Source organism: Lygodium microphyllum, chromosome 17 (assembly GCF_053477565.2).
Source record: "Lygodium microphyllum isolate KBCC chromosome 17, Lygodium_microphyllum_v1.1.10, whole genome shotgun sequence".
Classification (NCBI taxonomy): domain Eukaryota; kingdom Viridiplantae; phylum Streptophyta; class Polypodiopsida; order Schizaeales; family Lygodiaceae; genus Lygodium; species Lygodium microphyllum.
In genome coordinates, this window is record NC_141151.1 from 143036996 (window position 1) to 143054009 (window position 17014).

The following is a 17014-nucleotide window of genomic DNA, read 5'->3' on the forward strand; positions in this document are numbered from 1 at the left end:
TTTATGATACAAGACATCATATTGCAGTTGATTTTTTTATTTCTCTTACAGTCAAGAAAACATGTTTGATTTGAGTTAGAACTTATGAGATAATACTCTTTTGATCTTTGCTAAGAACATGTAGTTGGAAGCTCTATTAACATCTTCAAGAACTTGGCTTAAATCCTTCAACCCTTCTCTTATCTCTACCATCTCCGGGGTCTAAGCTCTTAAATCCCCATTCTTATCTCAAACCCTTATGATTAACTGTGAAGTACCTCTTGAACATTTAAACATTACATGTAATCTACTTATCTCATGAAGACACGTCTCCATCTATCTTGTCCAGTTTTCTTGCCAAACCCTTGTGGTGACCTTCAACCCTACGCGCTATGACATTGGTGAACCCAATGTGAAATTCGGTGTAAGAGAACTCAAAGATGGGGGATTCTTTAGGAGATACTCTACAACAATTGGTGCACATACTGCGGTAGACTCAGCAACAACAAATCCAAATGTTACAACAACAACAACAAAGGCAAGACGAAGAGAAGATTGATTCCACAACTATCAAGGCCCTAGAAGAGGTTGGGCGGGAATTAAAACAATTTAATTGTCAAAATGTCTTTGTTTTTATTCGCTTGTATGTTGAGAAAATGCTCTTCTTTGGTGTACCGCAACATGCATGGAGTCGCTATTTTGCCAGACTAGCCAAGCATGGTCTTCAAGAAAGAATCCATGGTCTTTTTCAGCAAAATGCGGATTGGGCTGCATTCAAAAAAGCCCTATGCAAAGAATTCTTCTTAGAAGACTCTAGCCTAATGAGATGAAGAAAAGTTTCACTAATTGTGTTGAGAAACCCAACAAAGGTTTAGCTGCAACCGCTTTATACCATGAGTTTGAAAGTAAATTAGACAACTTGCCAACAAAGTGTGGAAGGTCAGAAGATTGAATTATTCCTTAAGGCTACACATCCCATTCTACAAGAGAAGCTTTCTAATCACCTAGAAGATGCAACCTCCGAATCAAGAGTCAAGATTGCATGTACAGATGTTACTGATGCAGTTTACATGATTGTTCGAAGAGAGCAGATGCGACTAAGATTGGGATATACTTCAACTTCAACAACTCCATTGATAGAGCTTGTTCCACCTTCAAAATCCCCTATTCCTTTGACTAATCAACCAACACTTTCATCTTCACTTTCTTCTAAAAATGATGTCATGGATAAACTCATTAAAAGCATATGTGACCTTCATTTGAATTTTATAAGAATTAGTTCCAAGGTGGAGAAGCTGGATGTCAAAGTTGAAGAACGAGGATGATCATCAACTCAAAGACCCATGAGAGAAGGCTACAAGAGACTCTATATTTGGTGTGATAACCAACAACATGACAAGAGGGAGTGTTTTTTAAGCATAAAAGCTCATCTTTTGGAAAGACAGAAAATTTCATGTAGTTGAAACTGGTCTTCCACTAGAGCAAAATTTTGGCAATGGTGGAATGCAAAAAAAGTGAAATTTTGGCAATGGTGGAATGAAGAAAAGATTAGAAGATTTAGCTATAAAGAATGCCTACGCATCAATTAATGCAACTACCTATGGGCTGCAAATTGAATAAACTAAATCAAATTTGAAATCATGTAAAGCTAATGTGCAATCTAAAATATGGGTGCATGCACTAGATCAAATGGAACATGGTAAAGCAGCCAAAGAAGACTTGGCTAATGCCAACGCCAGTCAGTGCATTCGAGGAATAACTAGTTGAAAAGAACCGATAGATTCCTTTTCTGCCTTTACGCATTTGGCTGATGTTAATCATAAAGAAGTGTTGATTGAACAAAAGAGAAGAAGAGAAGATGAACCAGGCCTTCCTCTTCTGGCCCTTTGAAACGAGTAACTAGAAGAACGCTTGAGCAACCAAAGCTTGATGAAAATATAACCCCAGATCAAGAGATGGAAGTTGTACCACAAACAAAGAAGACCAAAGAAAAGAAGAAAGGCAAGTAGCCAGGCTACAAATTGTAGATAGAATCTACAATCGATCGTGAAAAAGTCTTAGAAGACCGGTGTCGTATTATTGCGCATCCGAGGTGTGAAATCCACCAAAAAGTTGTGTGTGTGACATTTGTTACATTGTACATATTTAGTTGTTGTGTTTACATTTTTGTTCTGCGTGGGCAGTATAAGGAGAGAAGGCTCTCCATTAGTATGATATTATGCAGCATGAGGGCCCTGTGCCAAACAATTTCTAAAAGCTTGTAATAGTATTGGGGCCGTAAGGCATGGTAGAATGATACCTCATCAGATAATCAAGACAGAATCCGATTTTTATGTAGAAGTAGGAAATGCACTCATTGATATGTACTCCAAACATGGAGAACCTGCTGAAGCATATGAACTGTTCAATGAGCTGGCAAATTCAGATGTAGGGTCATGGGGTGCAATCATTGCTGGTGTTTTTCTACAAGGTCATGATCTAGCCAGTATTGAACTTTATGGATGGATGGAACACGAAGGTGTGTTTCCCAATAGGGTTGTCTTTTTGTCCTTCTAAAAGCTTGTGGCACTATGGGGGCTCTAGAAATACGTCAAGATGTCCATGCTAACATAACTAAAAGAGGTTTGGAAATGGAGCTGCATGTAGGTAGCACACTAGTGGACATGTATGGCAAAGGTGGCTTGCTTCCAGAAGCACAAAATGTATTCAATGGATTGCACGTTTGAGATGCAATCTCATGGAAGGCAATGATTACTGGATACTCCAAATATGGGCTCAGTGAGGAAGTGCTCAACTGTTTCAAGGAGATGCAAGAAGAAGGCCTATCCTTGGATGCTGGCACATTTTTGTGCAGTTTGAAATCTTGTGCCAGTATAGTCTCCATTCCAATAGGCCAACAGTTACACACTGAATCAACAAAATGGGGATTAGAAAGGGAGCTTTGTGTGGGCAGCACAGTGGTGTGTATGTACTCAAAGTGTGGGTTTCTTGCAGATGCTCGCCTAGTGTTTGACCAATTACCAGTGCAAGATGCAGTCTCATAGAAAGCAATGATTGCTGGATATGCTGAATTTGGGTTTAACAAGGAACTTCTACGTTGCCTCCATCAAATGCAGCTACAAGGCAAAGCTACTGATGTTGTGACATATTTGTTCACTTTGAAAGCTTGCGGTGATGTAGGAGACTTAGAGACAGGCCAGGAACTACATGCTGAAATCACCAAAAAGGGGCTGGAGAGAGTCTTTCATGTGGGCAGTACGTTGGTGGATATGTACAGCAAAGCTAGCTTGCTTACAGAAGCTCATAAGGTGTTTGAAGCCCTTCCAGATCAAAACACAGTTTCTTTGAATGCACTAGTAGCAGGCTATGCTGAACATTGGTTTGGAGAGGAAGTGGTGAACTGTGTGAAGAAGATGCAACTAGAAGGAGTTTCTCCAGATGCTGTCACATTTGTTCTCTCCTTGAAAGTGTGTGGTGTGATGGGATCTGTAGAAAGAGGCGGAGAAGTACATGCTAATATTAATAAATCGGGTTTAGAAGGGGATCTGTTTGTGGGCACGATTGGTGATGGTATGTATCTACTGCTTTTCTGAGGGGGTCGCTTTTCTAGAGGGAAAAAAGGGGCTCGAAATAAAAAAAGAAGGACCTGCTTTGTATGGAGGCCTGGGGAGAAAACGCAAAAAAGGCTGAAGATGCAAGCTTGGGGGAGAGAAAGGAATCAGAGTGTCATCGTAATGATAGAGGAGCAAGAGCTTATGGAACATCTTCCAGGTCGTGATTTTCCAACTGGTGGCAAAAGTCTTGGCTCTCTTGGTATTATTGAGGCAAACAGAAGTGGTAAAGGTAAACTGACAATACAGGGACAAAGCTTGCAAGGTCCGAACCAAGTGATAGTGTTGACAGTGAACAGGGAAGCGAGGTCTTTAATCCTTATGCTATAAACAATTTCAAAATAATAGATGCTCTAAGGCAGAAGTGAAAAGAGGCCAATCGTGAGTTTGCAAGGTGATCAAGACAATGTAAACAAGCAAGAGGGATTTGGGGTCTGTTGGTGACTAGAGGTGTATCTTGGCACATTTTCTCTGCTCAAGTCTTGCGGTTTTTGGTGGAAAGCATTTGGCATCCCATATTTCTGAAAACATTGTTGCATATTGTGGTGACTTTGTTTTTCTTGCTTTTTCAGTCCATTCACTATTTTCTGGAGCAGATGGGTAGTCTGCTATTCTTTTTTTCCTTCTTCTCGGAGTCCATCTATATTGAGATGCATTACTGACGTAACGTTATTTACAAAGGAATGTGTTAAAAATAGACCAGATCAGAACAAATCATCACTTATAGGATGGAAGTCCCCAGAACTTGGAAATTTGGCTGTTTGAGGGAGTCTATTCGATGAATTATTACAACAAAAAGCTGAAAAAGCAAGTTAGCTTCGTCAGGGGTTTGGTGAATTTCATACAGATTCCTACAACTGTCATGACATAGGTTTGGTGGTTTCATCTCACAGAAATCAATGAGAGCCATACTTTCTTAACAGTTGTCAAGTGTTCAAGATTGCTATGCAGGTCGACTCATTAGTTGGAGGAAGAACTGGGGTAAATCATCCTAGGGGGGGGAAGAATTTGATCGGTGCATTTTACCAGCCTCAAGCTATTCTTGTAGATACAAATAGACTGGGCACTCTTCCTGACCAAGAACTTGCTTCAGGGATTGCAGAAATGATCAAATATGAGCTAATCAGAGATGCTCCATTCTTTGAATGGTAGGAGAAAAACATGGAAGCATTGCTAGCAAGGCACATCAAAGGAAAAAGGAAGTTCTTAATGTGACAAATTCAACTGTTGCACCTTTATACTTGGACAAGGTTACTGCTGCTGTTAAACATGGAGATGCCCATTTTATGGTTGAGCATGTCATCCTACCTGATGGGGAGCAGTATAAAGATATGGACACTTTGATGAAAGTGTTTGATAAAGCCATAGAAACACGTATGGACAGAAGAGAAATGAAAAATAGAGCGTGAGAGAGTCTGTTATTGATAATAAGGAAGAACCACATGGAGAGAGAGTGAGAAGACCACTGCATCCCTTCGTGAGAGAGAGAGAAAGAGAGAGGAAGAATTTGTTGACTGTGTTCTAAGATTGCCTTGTGGCTATTGCCTTGTGGCTACCAAAATTATGTGATTCAGAGTTTGTCTTTGATGTAGCTAGTGTTGCGTACATTCAAGTTTGAATGCCGCATTTCAAGAAGCTCGGGGCTTGAACCAGTTGATGATGAGACCAATCTCTGACATTGGGTCATCTCACACTTGCATTGGTACAAACATTTGATATTTTTAGGTCTGTTTGCCACATTCAAGAGACCAAAGGCATGAAAAAGTTGATTATAGGGCCATTATTTGAAATTGAGCTTTCAAATTGAATCGTGATCTTGCTTGATTGATCTTCTATCTTGGAATTTCTCAAGAATCTCTGTGGTCGCGACTTTGCTTTCGAAAACCCTTCGACATATTTGGTGAAACAAATGTGAAAGTGTCACATAAATTTCAGGATGGGAGATACTTCAGCATCCATTTCAGCCTCTTCTACGATTCCTGCTTTGTCCTCTACTTCAGCTACATCATTAAGTGCTGCTTCAAGTACTTCAACGGATGATTTAAAGCAGATTTTGTAGAATATATCTATGTATATACAGCTTCAAAATCAGCAGACGCAATTGTATATGCAGTAGTAGCAGCAGTTGCATCAACAACAGTTGTCTCAGCAAAGGCAACTATATTCGGAGCAGGAGAATGCAATCGGCTTATTTGAAGATGTATGAGATCAAGATGGGATTTTTTGGAGTACTAGCAGGACTTATGAGTAAGTATTTCCTTCATCTTATCACACCCGCCTTTAGAGAAAAAGTGACTGATCTTTTTCTTCAAAATTTGCATTGGCAAGATTTTAAGAAGGCTCTGAAAGAAGAGTATTTCCTTGAGGACTTTGGGATGGCTACACGACAGTCATTCTGAGAGTGGGTCTACATGCCAAACAAAGGTCTAGCTGCTTCAAAGTTGATACGAGAATTTGAAGAGAGGTATAGTCAGCTTGATGCCATTGAACAAAGAGCATTGGATATTGAGAAAGTTGAGCTTTTCTTGCAAGCTGCAGATCCTGCTCTTTAGGAAGAATTAGGAGAGCTTCTTGAGGATCGCACGAAGCCTATGGGTCTTAAAACGGATTGGCAAGATGCCCAGGATGCAGTCTCAACTTTGACCAAGAGGAGGATATGGAAGACCCCCCTACAGAATGGATCTATGACACTGACGCCATCTTTTGCTCCTATGCCTGCTTCTATCCCTGTTATTTCTTCTCTTCCTTAGCCAGTCTCTTGGCCTATGCCAGTGCCTACTATTTCTACTCCTCCCGTTCCTCCTGTTCCAAGACCGATGCCAGCTCCTTCTGCTCCAAAACCATCTGCTTCGTTGGTGCCTTCCTCTCTTGATGACATAATCAAAGGCATAACGGATTTGATATTGGAGTCTGTTAAAGCAGAATTGGTGGGAAAATTGAAAGAGCAGTTTGCTTCGATCATGCCTGTTATTGCTTCTGGTGCTCCTACTTCACCTAGGAGTGATCGAAGATGTATTTGGTGTGATAGTACGAACCATCAGCATTGCAGGGATTGTGAATCTTTTCAGGATGAAAGGAGGAATAATTTGGTGTTTTTGGGACAAGATGGTAAGATCTGGTTGACTGAAATAGGAGCTCCACTTGCTACCAATTTTGGGAAAGGTGGAATGAAGAAATTAGTGGATGACATGGCTGCGCGTACTTCTTATGTGGTAGCTAGAGGAGATGCTTCTGCATATGGAGTCCAGATTGAGAAAGGATCAGAGAATCAGTCAGCATTATGGACTTATGCTATGGAGACAGCAAACAAGGGAAAATTTCAACAGACTGTTTTGACTAGTGCAGGTTCTAGCATCAGATCTGAGACAGGTTGGGATTCGCCTGTTGACAAGTACACTATTTATGCCTACTTGGCTAAGTCTTAGGGAGCAGATGTACTTGTTGAGGAGAAGCGTAAGAGGGATGAAGAAAATCCAAATGCAGCTAAAAAGACTAGAATGGGTGAGTTTGTTACTCCACCTACTGCAGGACCGTCTTTGAGGCCAGGGCTAGAACGACAAATGGAAGATGCTCAAAAGAAAGAAAAGAGGCAAGAGCCTAGAGAGAGAAAGAAACCGGGGTTTAGATTGATGTCTGATATTGAGACATCTACGGACATGAAGAAAATCTTTAATGGCAAGATACTTGGCAGTGAGGTGACTTTTACTATTTTTGAGGTTTTGGGCATCTCGAAAAGAGAGTTTCAAGATCAGTTCCAAGAAGTCCTGAAGAGGAAAAGACATGCATTGCCTACTACTGATACATAGGGAGTTATGGTTGAGAATGCTTCTGTTTTTCCACAGATAGAGAAGAGGGTTTAGCTTATGCATTATGCTGAAACTGATGAGCCTATCTTGATACTGCGTAGTCACTTTTCGCGGAGTCATTGGGCTAGGGCAACTACAGAAACGATGGTAAAAATTGGAGAGAAACAGGTGCCTTATGTTGCTTTGGTGGATCATGGTTCAGAGATTAATCTCATAGTTCGTGGAGTTTATGAAAGTAATAGATGGCCTATGGATTTAGAGCATGGGTGGCATATGAGAGCCGCCAACAACATTGCAAATGATTTGTATGCTGCATGTCCGAGTGTCAGGGTTTCTATTGGAGATGTAGAGGAGGATTTCCATTTCTTTGTGCAAGATTCATGCTCTTATCCTATAATTCTTGGACAGCCATTCATCATAGAGATGCGCATGGAAACAAAAGTAATGGATGATGGGTCTGCTTATGCACAAATTCGCAGTAAAGATGGTATGAGAGCAGTTCAATTTATGACTGTGTGTGTGAACCATGTTAGAAACAGGGATACTCTTAGAGATGCACCTTTACCCACTATGAGGGATTCAATTTTTCATTAGGTACCGCTGTTTTGCAAGACGACAGTGGTACAAAGCAGAGGAGATTGGAGTTCTCACCTCCTGGCAGCAGTGTTTTCTCCTCTAGTTTTGTTGGAATTTCAGTAAACAGTTCGATGAGTTATCAGAAGACTTCTAAGTTGCCTAGAGCTGCCAGGCAATACATATGCAGGAAGGAGAAAAATTTGAAAAATGCATGTATTTTAGAGGATGATGAGCATATAGATGGGATGTATGATAGTATGATTTGTGCAGATACAATGACAGAGATGGAAAATATGCTGAAAACTGATATGCAGAGTTGTCACAGTGTATTAGTGCAATCCTTGGACATGTTTCATGAAATTGCAGATTTTGTGTCACAGATAGAGTTAGAGGCTGAGGTGACTCAGCAAAAAGTGTTGAGTGCTGAAGAAATTCAGCAAACAAAGTTTCTAGCTGATTATGATCAGCTTATAGAGACACAGAGGGCTGAAAACGTTCAGCCAACAAAGTTTACTGTTGAAATATTTCAGCATCCAGAGTTTAGGGCTATTCCTATGCAGTCCATAGAGCAAAGGGCTGAGGATATTCAGCCACTAGAGTATAGAATTATTGATTTACAGCAAGATTTGAGTAATGCAGAGGATCAAAATGAAGCCAGGGTTGACACAAAATACAAGACTGTGGATAAGAAGGTGAAGCCAAATAGCTGTACCGCTTCCACCTAACAGTGATCAGCAAATAGAGAGGGTTGCCAAACATCCAATTTTGAGGAATCCAGAGCATATAGGCCATAAATTTTCAGTAGAGACTTTTGCTTAATTAAAAATTTGAAATGGTGATGTGTTTCTACCCACCACAGAGAAGCAATGCTTTCAGGAGATGCTTGAGCGACATGGAAAGGGATTTACTTTTTTTCTGCATGAGATTGGATGTGTGAATCCGGATATTGTTGCTCCTATGGTGATCTTTACTATTCCTCATATTCCATGGAACCTCTGACCTATTCCAGTGCCTAAGGCACACCTTCCAAAGCTAATTGACTTGTTGAATGAGAAAATCAGGATGGGAATCCTAGAGCCATCATCTGCACCATACTCAAATAGGTGATTTACGGTTCCAAAGAAGAATGGTACTCTCCGATTTATATAGGACATGCAGCCAGTAAACAGAGTTACTATCACGAATGTTGGTATAGGTCCAGTTGTGGACGAGTTTGCAAAAGCATTTGCTGGATGTGCCATCTATTCTTTAGGTGATTTGTATTCGGGATATGATCAGTTTCAGCTGGCTTTGGAAAGCAGGGACATAACCACTATGAGAACTGCTATTGGTCTTGTCAGGATGTGTACCTTGCCTCAAGGTGCCACTAATTCTATTGCGCATATGATGAATGCCATGCATAAGGTCCTTCCTGATTACATACCTCAGCTTACCATGCCTTTCTTGGATGATGTGCCCATTAAAGGGTGTGCATAAGAAGAGAAGAATGAGAGTCTAAATGAGCAGGGATGCAGATATTTTGTGGCTGATCATATTTTAGCTTGTGAAAAGATTTTGGCCAGGCTAGAAGAAGTGAACTTGACACTATCAGGGAAAAAATGTGTTTTTGGAGTAAATGAGGTTGTCATTGTTGGACATATGTGTGGGTATTATGGCAGGAAACCCTCATCTGAGAAGGTGGATGCTATAGGAAAGATTATGGAGTATTGTTCTACCACTTCAGAGGTACAGAGATTCATTGGAGCTTGTGTGTTTTATATGATTTGGATACCCCATTTTGCACATATAGCAGATTGCTTATATTAGTTGCTTCGAAAGGGGCAGAAATTTTATTGGGATGAGAGCCACACTAAAGCCATGTGGAAATTGAAGAAGTTATTGCAGATTGCTCCTACTCTCAGGAAATCGGATTATAATTGCTGAAGGCCTATTGTATTGACAGTTGACACTAGTCCAATTGGCATAGGTTGGGATGTGGGTCAAGATGATGCAGATGGAAACAGGTATGCTATTCGATTTGGGGCGAAAGTCCTAAATGAGAGACTGAGGAGATATTTGCAGATCAAGAGGGAATTACTGGGAATTGTTACAGCTCTCAAATGTGACAAGGAGTACTTTATTGGAGCATCAGTTGTGGTAGAGACAGATTGCTTGCCATTAATAGGTATGACTATGAGTTGCTCTACTCCGGATATAGCTATGTTGAGATAAATCGCATACATCAAGTCATTAAATCCAGAATTTAGACACATAGCAGGGAAGGATAATCCAGTGGCAGATATGCTATCTAGAGCCATATATGATGATGATGAGACACTACTTGTAGAAGAAGATGATGCAGAAATTTCAGCCGCTATGGTTGATCATGTTTGCCATGTCTATGATATTGTGGCTTTCATAGAAGAACTCTATGTTGGAGATTGGTTGCAGATTGGCAAGTACCTTAGTACATTAAGCAAAAGAGATGATTGGAGAGATGAAGAGTTCAAGAAGATCAGAAGAAAAGCCTATGGTTATTTTCTCAAGGACGGATTTCTTTGGAAGCACCCGAAGAAAAGAGGTGGATTACCCTTGCGGGTTGTCTGCGATAAAGAGACATAGTTACAGGTGATGAGGGAGTTTCATGAGAGTCCTTGGGCTGGTCATAGAGGAGTATGGGCTACTTATGAGAAAATCAAGGAGAAATATTGGTGGAAAGGCATGTATAGAGATGTTTCTCACTTTGTAGAGACTTGCATAGACTGCCAGATGTATTCGGTAGTGCGTCATCAAGATGAGCTTTATCCGACCTATCCGCTATGCATTCATTATAAGTGGGTAGTTGACTTGGTTACTATGCCTATGGGTCTATGGCAGATGAGATATATTGTTTTGGCTAGAGAGGATCTTACCAATCATGTTGAGGGTAGACCTTTGAGAACGAAGACCACTAGTGCAGTGTGTAAGTTCTTATTGGAAGAAATTTTCTGTAGGTATGGCTGTGTGGGTAAGATCACTGCAGATCACGGTGAACTGGATGCAGATGAAGCTAGGGAGTTTTTCTCTCAACTAGGAATCAAGTTGGCTCTAACCACAACATACAATCCAGAGGGAAATGGGAAGAGTGAAAGAGGGCATCCGCCGATAGTGAAAGCATTAGCCAAAGCATGCAGAGGACAGATTGGAGAATGGCCGACACTTCTACCATTTTCTTTGTGGGCTGATCATACGACTCACGGTGTTACCACAGGATATATGCCCGCAGAGTTGATGTATGGTCAGAAACCGGTTATGCCGACTGAGACTTGTGCTTTGACTTGGTCAGTTTTACCTTGGCAGGAGGATTTGACAAGAGAGGAGCTCTTAGCTCTTCAGATCCGGCAGTTGGAGAGAAGACGAGAGGATATTCAGCTAGCTATTTAGAGGTTGAAGGTTGCTAGAATTAGAAATAAGGACAGGTTTGACAGCAGGCATTGCTTGCGTCCTAGAGCAATAAAAGAGGGAGACTAGGTATTAGTCTTTGATAGCAGGCTTGAAAATCAGCATACTACACTTTGGAAGATGGTGAAAAGATGGTTTGGACAGACATGTCTTTGATAATGCAACATATAAGCTGATAGAGTTGGAAGATGGTTTGGACCGTACATAGTTCCCGTACATAGTTTGACATGTCTTTGATAATGCAACATATGATCTGACAGAATTGGATGGGACAGTGCTTAGAGTGCCTATTGCAGGAAAAAGAATCAAGATTTTCAAGAAAAGAGATGATGAGGATTATGCATTGGAAGATTTTGCAAGAGAAGAGTAACGAGAAGAAACTCCAATAGAAGAGATAGATGATATGACAGATAATCTTGCTGATATACCGAAAATACACAATGAAGAGATTGATCTATTCATGGATCTTGACGATAATGATCATAGGTAGTTGGCCCATCCGGATGATGCGTAGGATTAGAGGGGGTGGATGTCGTACTGCTGCGCATCCGAGGTGTGAAATCCACCAAAAAGTTGTGTATGACATCTGTTACTTTGTACAAATTTAGTTGTTGTGTTTACATTTTTGTTCTGCATGGGCAGTATAGGGAGAGAAGGCTCTCCATTAGTATGATATTATGCAGCATGAGGGCCCTGTGCCAAACAAGTTCATATTGACATGTGTTCTAAAAGCTTGTAATAGCTTTGGGGCCGTAAGGCATGGTAGAATGATACCTAATCAGATAATCAGGACAAAATCCGATTTTGATGTAGAAGTAGGAAATGCAGTCATTGATATGTACTCCAAACATGGAGAACCTGCTGAAGCATATGAAGTGTTCAATGAGCTAGCAAATTAAGATGTAGGATCATGGGGTGCAATGATTGCTGATGTTTTTCTACAAGGTCATGATCTAGCGAGTATTGAACTTTATGGATGGATGGAACAGGAAGGTGCGTTTTCCAACAGGGTTGTCTTTTTGTCCGTTTGAAAGCTTGTGGGGCTATGGGGGCTCTAGAAGCAGGTCAAGATGTCCATGCTGACATAACTAAAAGAGGTTTGGAAATGGAGCTGCATGTAGGCAGTACACTAGTGGACATGTATGGCAAAGGTGGCTTGCTTCTAGAAGCACAAAACGTATTCAATGGATTGCAAGTTTGAGATGCAATCTCATGGAAGGAAATGATTGCTAGATACTCAAAATATGGGCTCTGTGAGGAAGTGCTCAACTGTTTCAGGGAGATGCAAGAAGAAGGCCTATCCTTGGATGCTTGCACATTTTTGTGCAGTTTGAAATCTTGTGCCAGTATAGTCTCCATTCCAACAGGCCAACAGTTACACACTGAATCAACAAAATGGGGACTAGAAAGGGAGCTTTGTGTGGGAAGCACAATGGTGTGTATGTATTCAAAGTGTGGGTTGCTTGCAGATGCTCACCTAGTGTTTGACCAATTACCAGTGCAAGATGCAGTCTCATAGAAAGCAATGATTGCTGGATATGCTGAATTTGGGTTTAACAAAGAACTTCTATGCTGTCTCCATCAAATGTAGCTACAAGGCAAAGCTACTGATGCTGTGACATATTTGTTCACTTTGAAAGCTTGCGGTGATGTAGGAGACTTAGAGACAGGCCAGGAACTACATACTGAAATCACCAAAAAGGGGCTGGAGAGAGTCTTTCATGTGGGCAGTACGCTGGTGGCTATGTAGAGCAAAGTTGGCTTGCTTACAAAAGCTCATAAGGTGTTTGAAGCCCTTCCAGATTGAAACACAGTTTCTTTGAATGCACTAGTAGCAGGCTATGCTGAACATGGGTTTGGAGAGGAAGTGGTGAACTGTGTGAAGAAGATGCAACTAGAAGGAGTTTCTCCAGATGCTGTCACATTTGTTCTCTCCTTGAAAGTGTGTGGTGTGACGGGAGCTGTAGAAAGAGGCGGAGAAGTACATGCTAATATTAATCAATCAGGTTTAGAAGGGGATCTGTTTGTGGGCACGATTGGTGATGGTATGTATCTACTGCTTTTCTGAGGGGGCCACTTTTCTGGAGGGGAAAAAGGGGCTCGAAATAAAAAAAGAAGGACTTGCTTTGTATGGAGGCCTGGGGAGAAAACGCAAAAAAGTCTGAAGACGCAAGCTTGGGGGAGAGAAAGGAATCGGAGTGTCATCGTAATGACAGAGGAGCAAGAACTTATGGAACATCTTCCAGGTCATGATTTTCCAACTGGTGGCAAAAGTCTTGGCTCACTTGGTATTATTGAGGCATACAGAAGTGGTAAAGGTAAACTAACAATACAGGGAAAAAGCTTGCAAGGTCCGAACCAAGTGACAGTGTTGACAGTGAACAGGGAAGCGAGGTTGTTAATCCTTATACTGTAAACAATTTCAAAATAATAGATGCTCTAAGGCAGAAGCGAAAAGAGGCCAATCGTGAGTCTGCAAGGTGATCAAGACAACGTAAACAAGAAAGAGGGATTTGGGGGCCTGCTGGTGGCTGGATGTGTATCTTGGCACATTTTCTCTGCTCAAGTCTTGTGGTTTTTGGTGGAAAGCATTTGGCATCCCGTATTTCTGAAAAAACTATTGCATATTGTGGTGACTTTGTTTTTCTTGTTTTTTCAGTCCATTCACTATTTTCTGGAGCAGATGGGTAGTCTGCTATTCTTTTTTTCCTTCTTCTCGGAGTGCATCTATATTGAGATGCATTACTGACGTAATGTTATTTACGAAGGAATGTGTTAAAAATAGACCAGATAAGAACAAATCATCACTTATAGGATGGAAGTCCCCAGAACTTGGAAATTTGGCTGTTTGAGGGAGTCTGTCCGATGCATTATTACAACAAAAAGCTGAAAAAGCAAGTCAGCTTTGTCAAGGGTTTGGTGAATTTCATACAAATTCCTACAACTGTCATGACATAGGTTTGGTGGTTTCATCTCACAGAAATCAATGAGAGCCATACTTTCTTAACAGTTGTCAAGTGTTCGAGATTGCTATGCAGGTCGACTCGTTAGTTGGAGGAAGAACTGGGGTAAATCATCCTAGGGGGGGGAAGAACTTGCTTCAAGGATTGCAGAAATTATCAAATATGAGCTGATCAGAGATGCTCCATTCTTTGAATGGCAGGAGAAAAACATGGAAGCATTTCTAGCAAGGCACATCAAAGGAAAAAGAAAGTTCTTAATGTGACCATGGAGATGCCCATTTTATGGTTGAGCATGTCATCCTACCTAATGGGGAGTAGTATAAAGATATGGACACTTTGATGAAAGTGTTTGATAAAGCCATAAAAACGCGTATGGACAGAAGAGAAATGAAAAACAAAGCGTGAGAGAGTCTCTTATTGATAAGGAAGAACCACATGGAGAGAGAGTGAGAAGACCGTTGCGTCCCTTCGTGAGAGAGAGAGAAAGAGAGAGGAAGACTTTGTTGATTGTGTTCTAAGATTGCCTTATGGCTACCAGAATTATGTGATTCAGAGTTTGTCTTTGATGTAGCTAGTGTTACATAAATTCAAGTTTGAATGCCGCATTTCAAGAAGCTCGAGGCCTGAACCAATTGATGATGAGATCAATCTCTAACATTGGGTCATCTCACACTTGCATTGGTACAAACATTTGATATTTTCAAGTCTGTTTTCCACATTCAAGAGACCAAAGGCATGAACAAGTTGATTATAGGGCCATTATTTGAAATTGAGCTTTCAAATTGAATCATGATCTTGCTTGATTGATCTTCTATCTTGGAATTTCTCAAGGACCTTTGTGGTCGCGACTTTGCTTTCGAAAACCCTTCGACAACGGATTCTGGGAAACAAAATTGAATTCACCTTAGGTGAAATCCTTGGAATTGCCAAACGTGAATTCCATGATGTAATTATTAATGTAATCAAAAGGAAAGGACAATATGTTGGTGATGAAGCTGAAGAAAAAGTGCATGCTTTTTTGCAAGTTCTTCAAGTTTTTGTGCAGGATGAAGAGAAGATGACTTCATAAGGAATTAATCTTGAAACACTTAAAAAATTAATTGCAACAATTGAAGCTGAAGATAAAGAAAGCATGAATGCAAAAATTAAAGAAGTGAAAGCTGAAAATGTAATGGTCAATCGGTACAAACTAATTGGGCAGCCCACCTCTAAAAAAAAATGCCATCTACAGTACGTGCATGAGGAGGAAGAGGCTGGGTTCATTCCAAGCAGTCACTACTTCCATACGCATTGGGCAAGAGTAACAACGGAGACAGTATTAATATTCCCACCCGTGAATATTGACGTCCCGCACACGACGTAAACCTTGTGCAAAGGTTATCTCTTGCATTGAAATTATTGGCAGTGTAATGTGTGACCCGCACGCGAGAATGGGGTCCTCCGCATTGGTAAATCAAAACCGAAAGTTCAAAACCGCAAGTCTCACAAAAACACCCTCTTGGGAGGGGCAATTTGAATAATTCAAGGCAAATTTTTTTAATTTCCCCTCCCCTCAGCCGATGCATGGCAGGGGGAGAGGAAGTGGGAGAAGAAGGCGTAGTCGTGGAGTGCATGGGGAGAAGGAGGAAGGCATGAAAACTCCACGTGTGTGGAGTTCTCCCCCCCCCTCAATGGCTATATAACCTCCCCCTTAGGCAGTGGGGGGAGGGAGGAACGAAGGGGGAGAAAGGAGAGGCTTTGCCATGCCGTGCTACAGCCGTCGTCACCAACGCCATGCAGTCCGCCTACAGCGCCAGGCTGCCGCCCATATCCCCTGCCAACATCGTCATCAATCCTCTCTTCTCCAATCATTACATTCCTCCTCCCACGTAATTCTGTTGAAGCAAAAGCTTCTAAGGTTGGGCTCCCATAAGCCCCGTTTCCACGAGCCTTCCCGGTTTCTTAAAATTGTGTTTTGTGAAGGAATTTCCTGTGCAAGAGGGAGTAGGCAGATCTTGAGGGTGAGTTGCGAAGCTTGGAGTGAGTTTGGAGATCGTGTAAAAGCAAGAACAAATCACGGAGTTCAAGTCATCAACGATGGCTCCAAAGCCAAAGTCGCAAGGCGCACGCGCGGAAGTTTTGAACCCAAATTTACACGTGGACATCACTGCAAGTCCTCATAACCAGGTTCTTGGAAGTTAAATTCGGCGTTGGGCATGCTTAAAATTCATAGGAAAGTTATGAATATGAATTACTTATTCATCTTACGAGCTTAGTCACATGTTTCCCTTTTCATGCATTTCGAAAGTGACAAGCCTAAACGCATATTGCATAGGTTAAAAGGATGAAAAAATTGTTTAATTCACCCTTGCCTCCCTTACAACAAAGAACAAGCGTATATTGCATTTAGGTAATAACTTCCTTGTGATTCGCATGAGGAAAAATCATTAACATCTGTTAGATGTTGTCCAAAGAATTGCATAGCATGGAAATGAAACCATGGACTTGCATGTTGCATGCAAAGATGCTTGTAAAATGGATTAAGTCATCAATAGTCTTATAATATTCGTCATGCATGAACTTCATTTATCGAAGTTATATCTAGGAAAGCTTGCTTGTCACATATTTGTCATGCATGAACTGCATTCAACGAAGTTGCATCTAGGAAAGGTTGCATGTC

General features: G+C 41.1%; 2 protein-coding genes across 2 annotated transcripts; both read left to right on the plus strand.

Annotated features, from left to right (window-relative positions):
* The first annotated feature begins 3029 nt into the window (after window positions 1-3029).
* Window positions 3030-3572, plus strand: LOC148022432 (pentatricopeptide repeat-containing protein At4g16470-like). The gene has a single exon (XM_087696867.1). It carries the CDS (start codon window positions 3030-3032, stop codon window positions 3570-3572), a length of 543 nt encoding a protein of 180 aa, XP_087552993.1.
* An 8865-nt stretch (window positions 3573-12437) lies between these two features.
* LOC148022433 (pentatricopeptide repeat-containing protein At4g18520, chloroplastic-like) lies at window positions 12438-13460 on the plus strand. The gene is made up of 3 exons (XM_087696868.1): window positions 12438-12587; window positions 12984-13122; window positions 13207-13460. Exons 1-3 carry the CDS (start codon window positions 12438-12440, stop codon window positions 13458-13460), a joined length of 543 nt encoding a protein of 180 aa, XP_087552994.1.
* Window positions 13461-17014: the final 3554 nt, after the last annotated feature.

Excerpts from the sequence above, each read along its gene's own strand:
- LOC148022433 (XM_087696868.1), top strand. The coding sequence starts at position 12,438 with ATGGGGGCTCTAGAAGCAGGTCAAGATGTCCATGCTGACATAACTAAA. Across the intron at positions 12,588-12,983 it reads ACGTATTCAATGGATTGCAA|CTACAAGGCAAAGCTACTGA; the intron begins GTTTGAGATGCA and ends CATCAAATGTAG. Across the intron at positions 13,123-13,206 it reads GAGAGTCTTTCATGTGGGCA|TTTCTTTGAATGCACTAGTA; the intron begins GTACGCTGGTGG and ends ATTGAAACACAG.
- LOC148022432 (XM_087696867.1), top strand. The coding sequence starts at position 3,030 with ATGATTGCTGGATATGCTGAATTTGGGTTTAACAAGGAACTTCTACGT.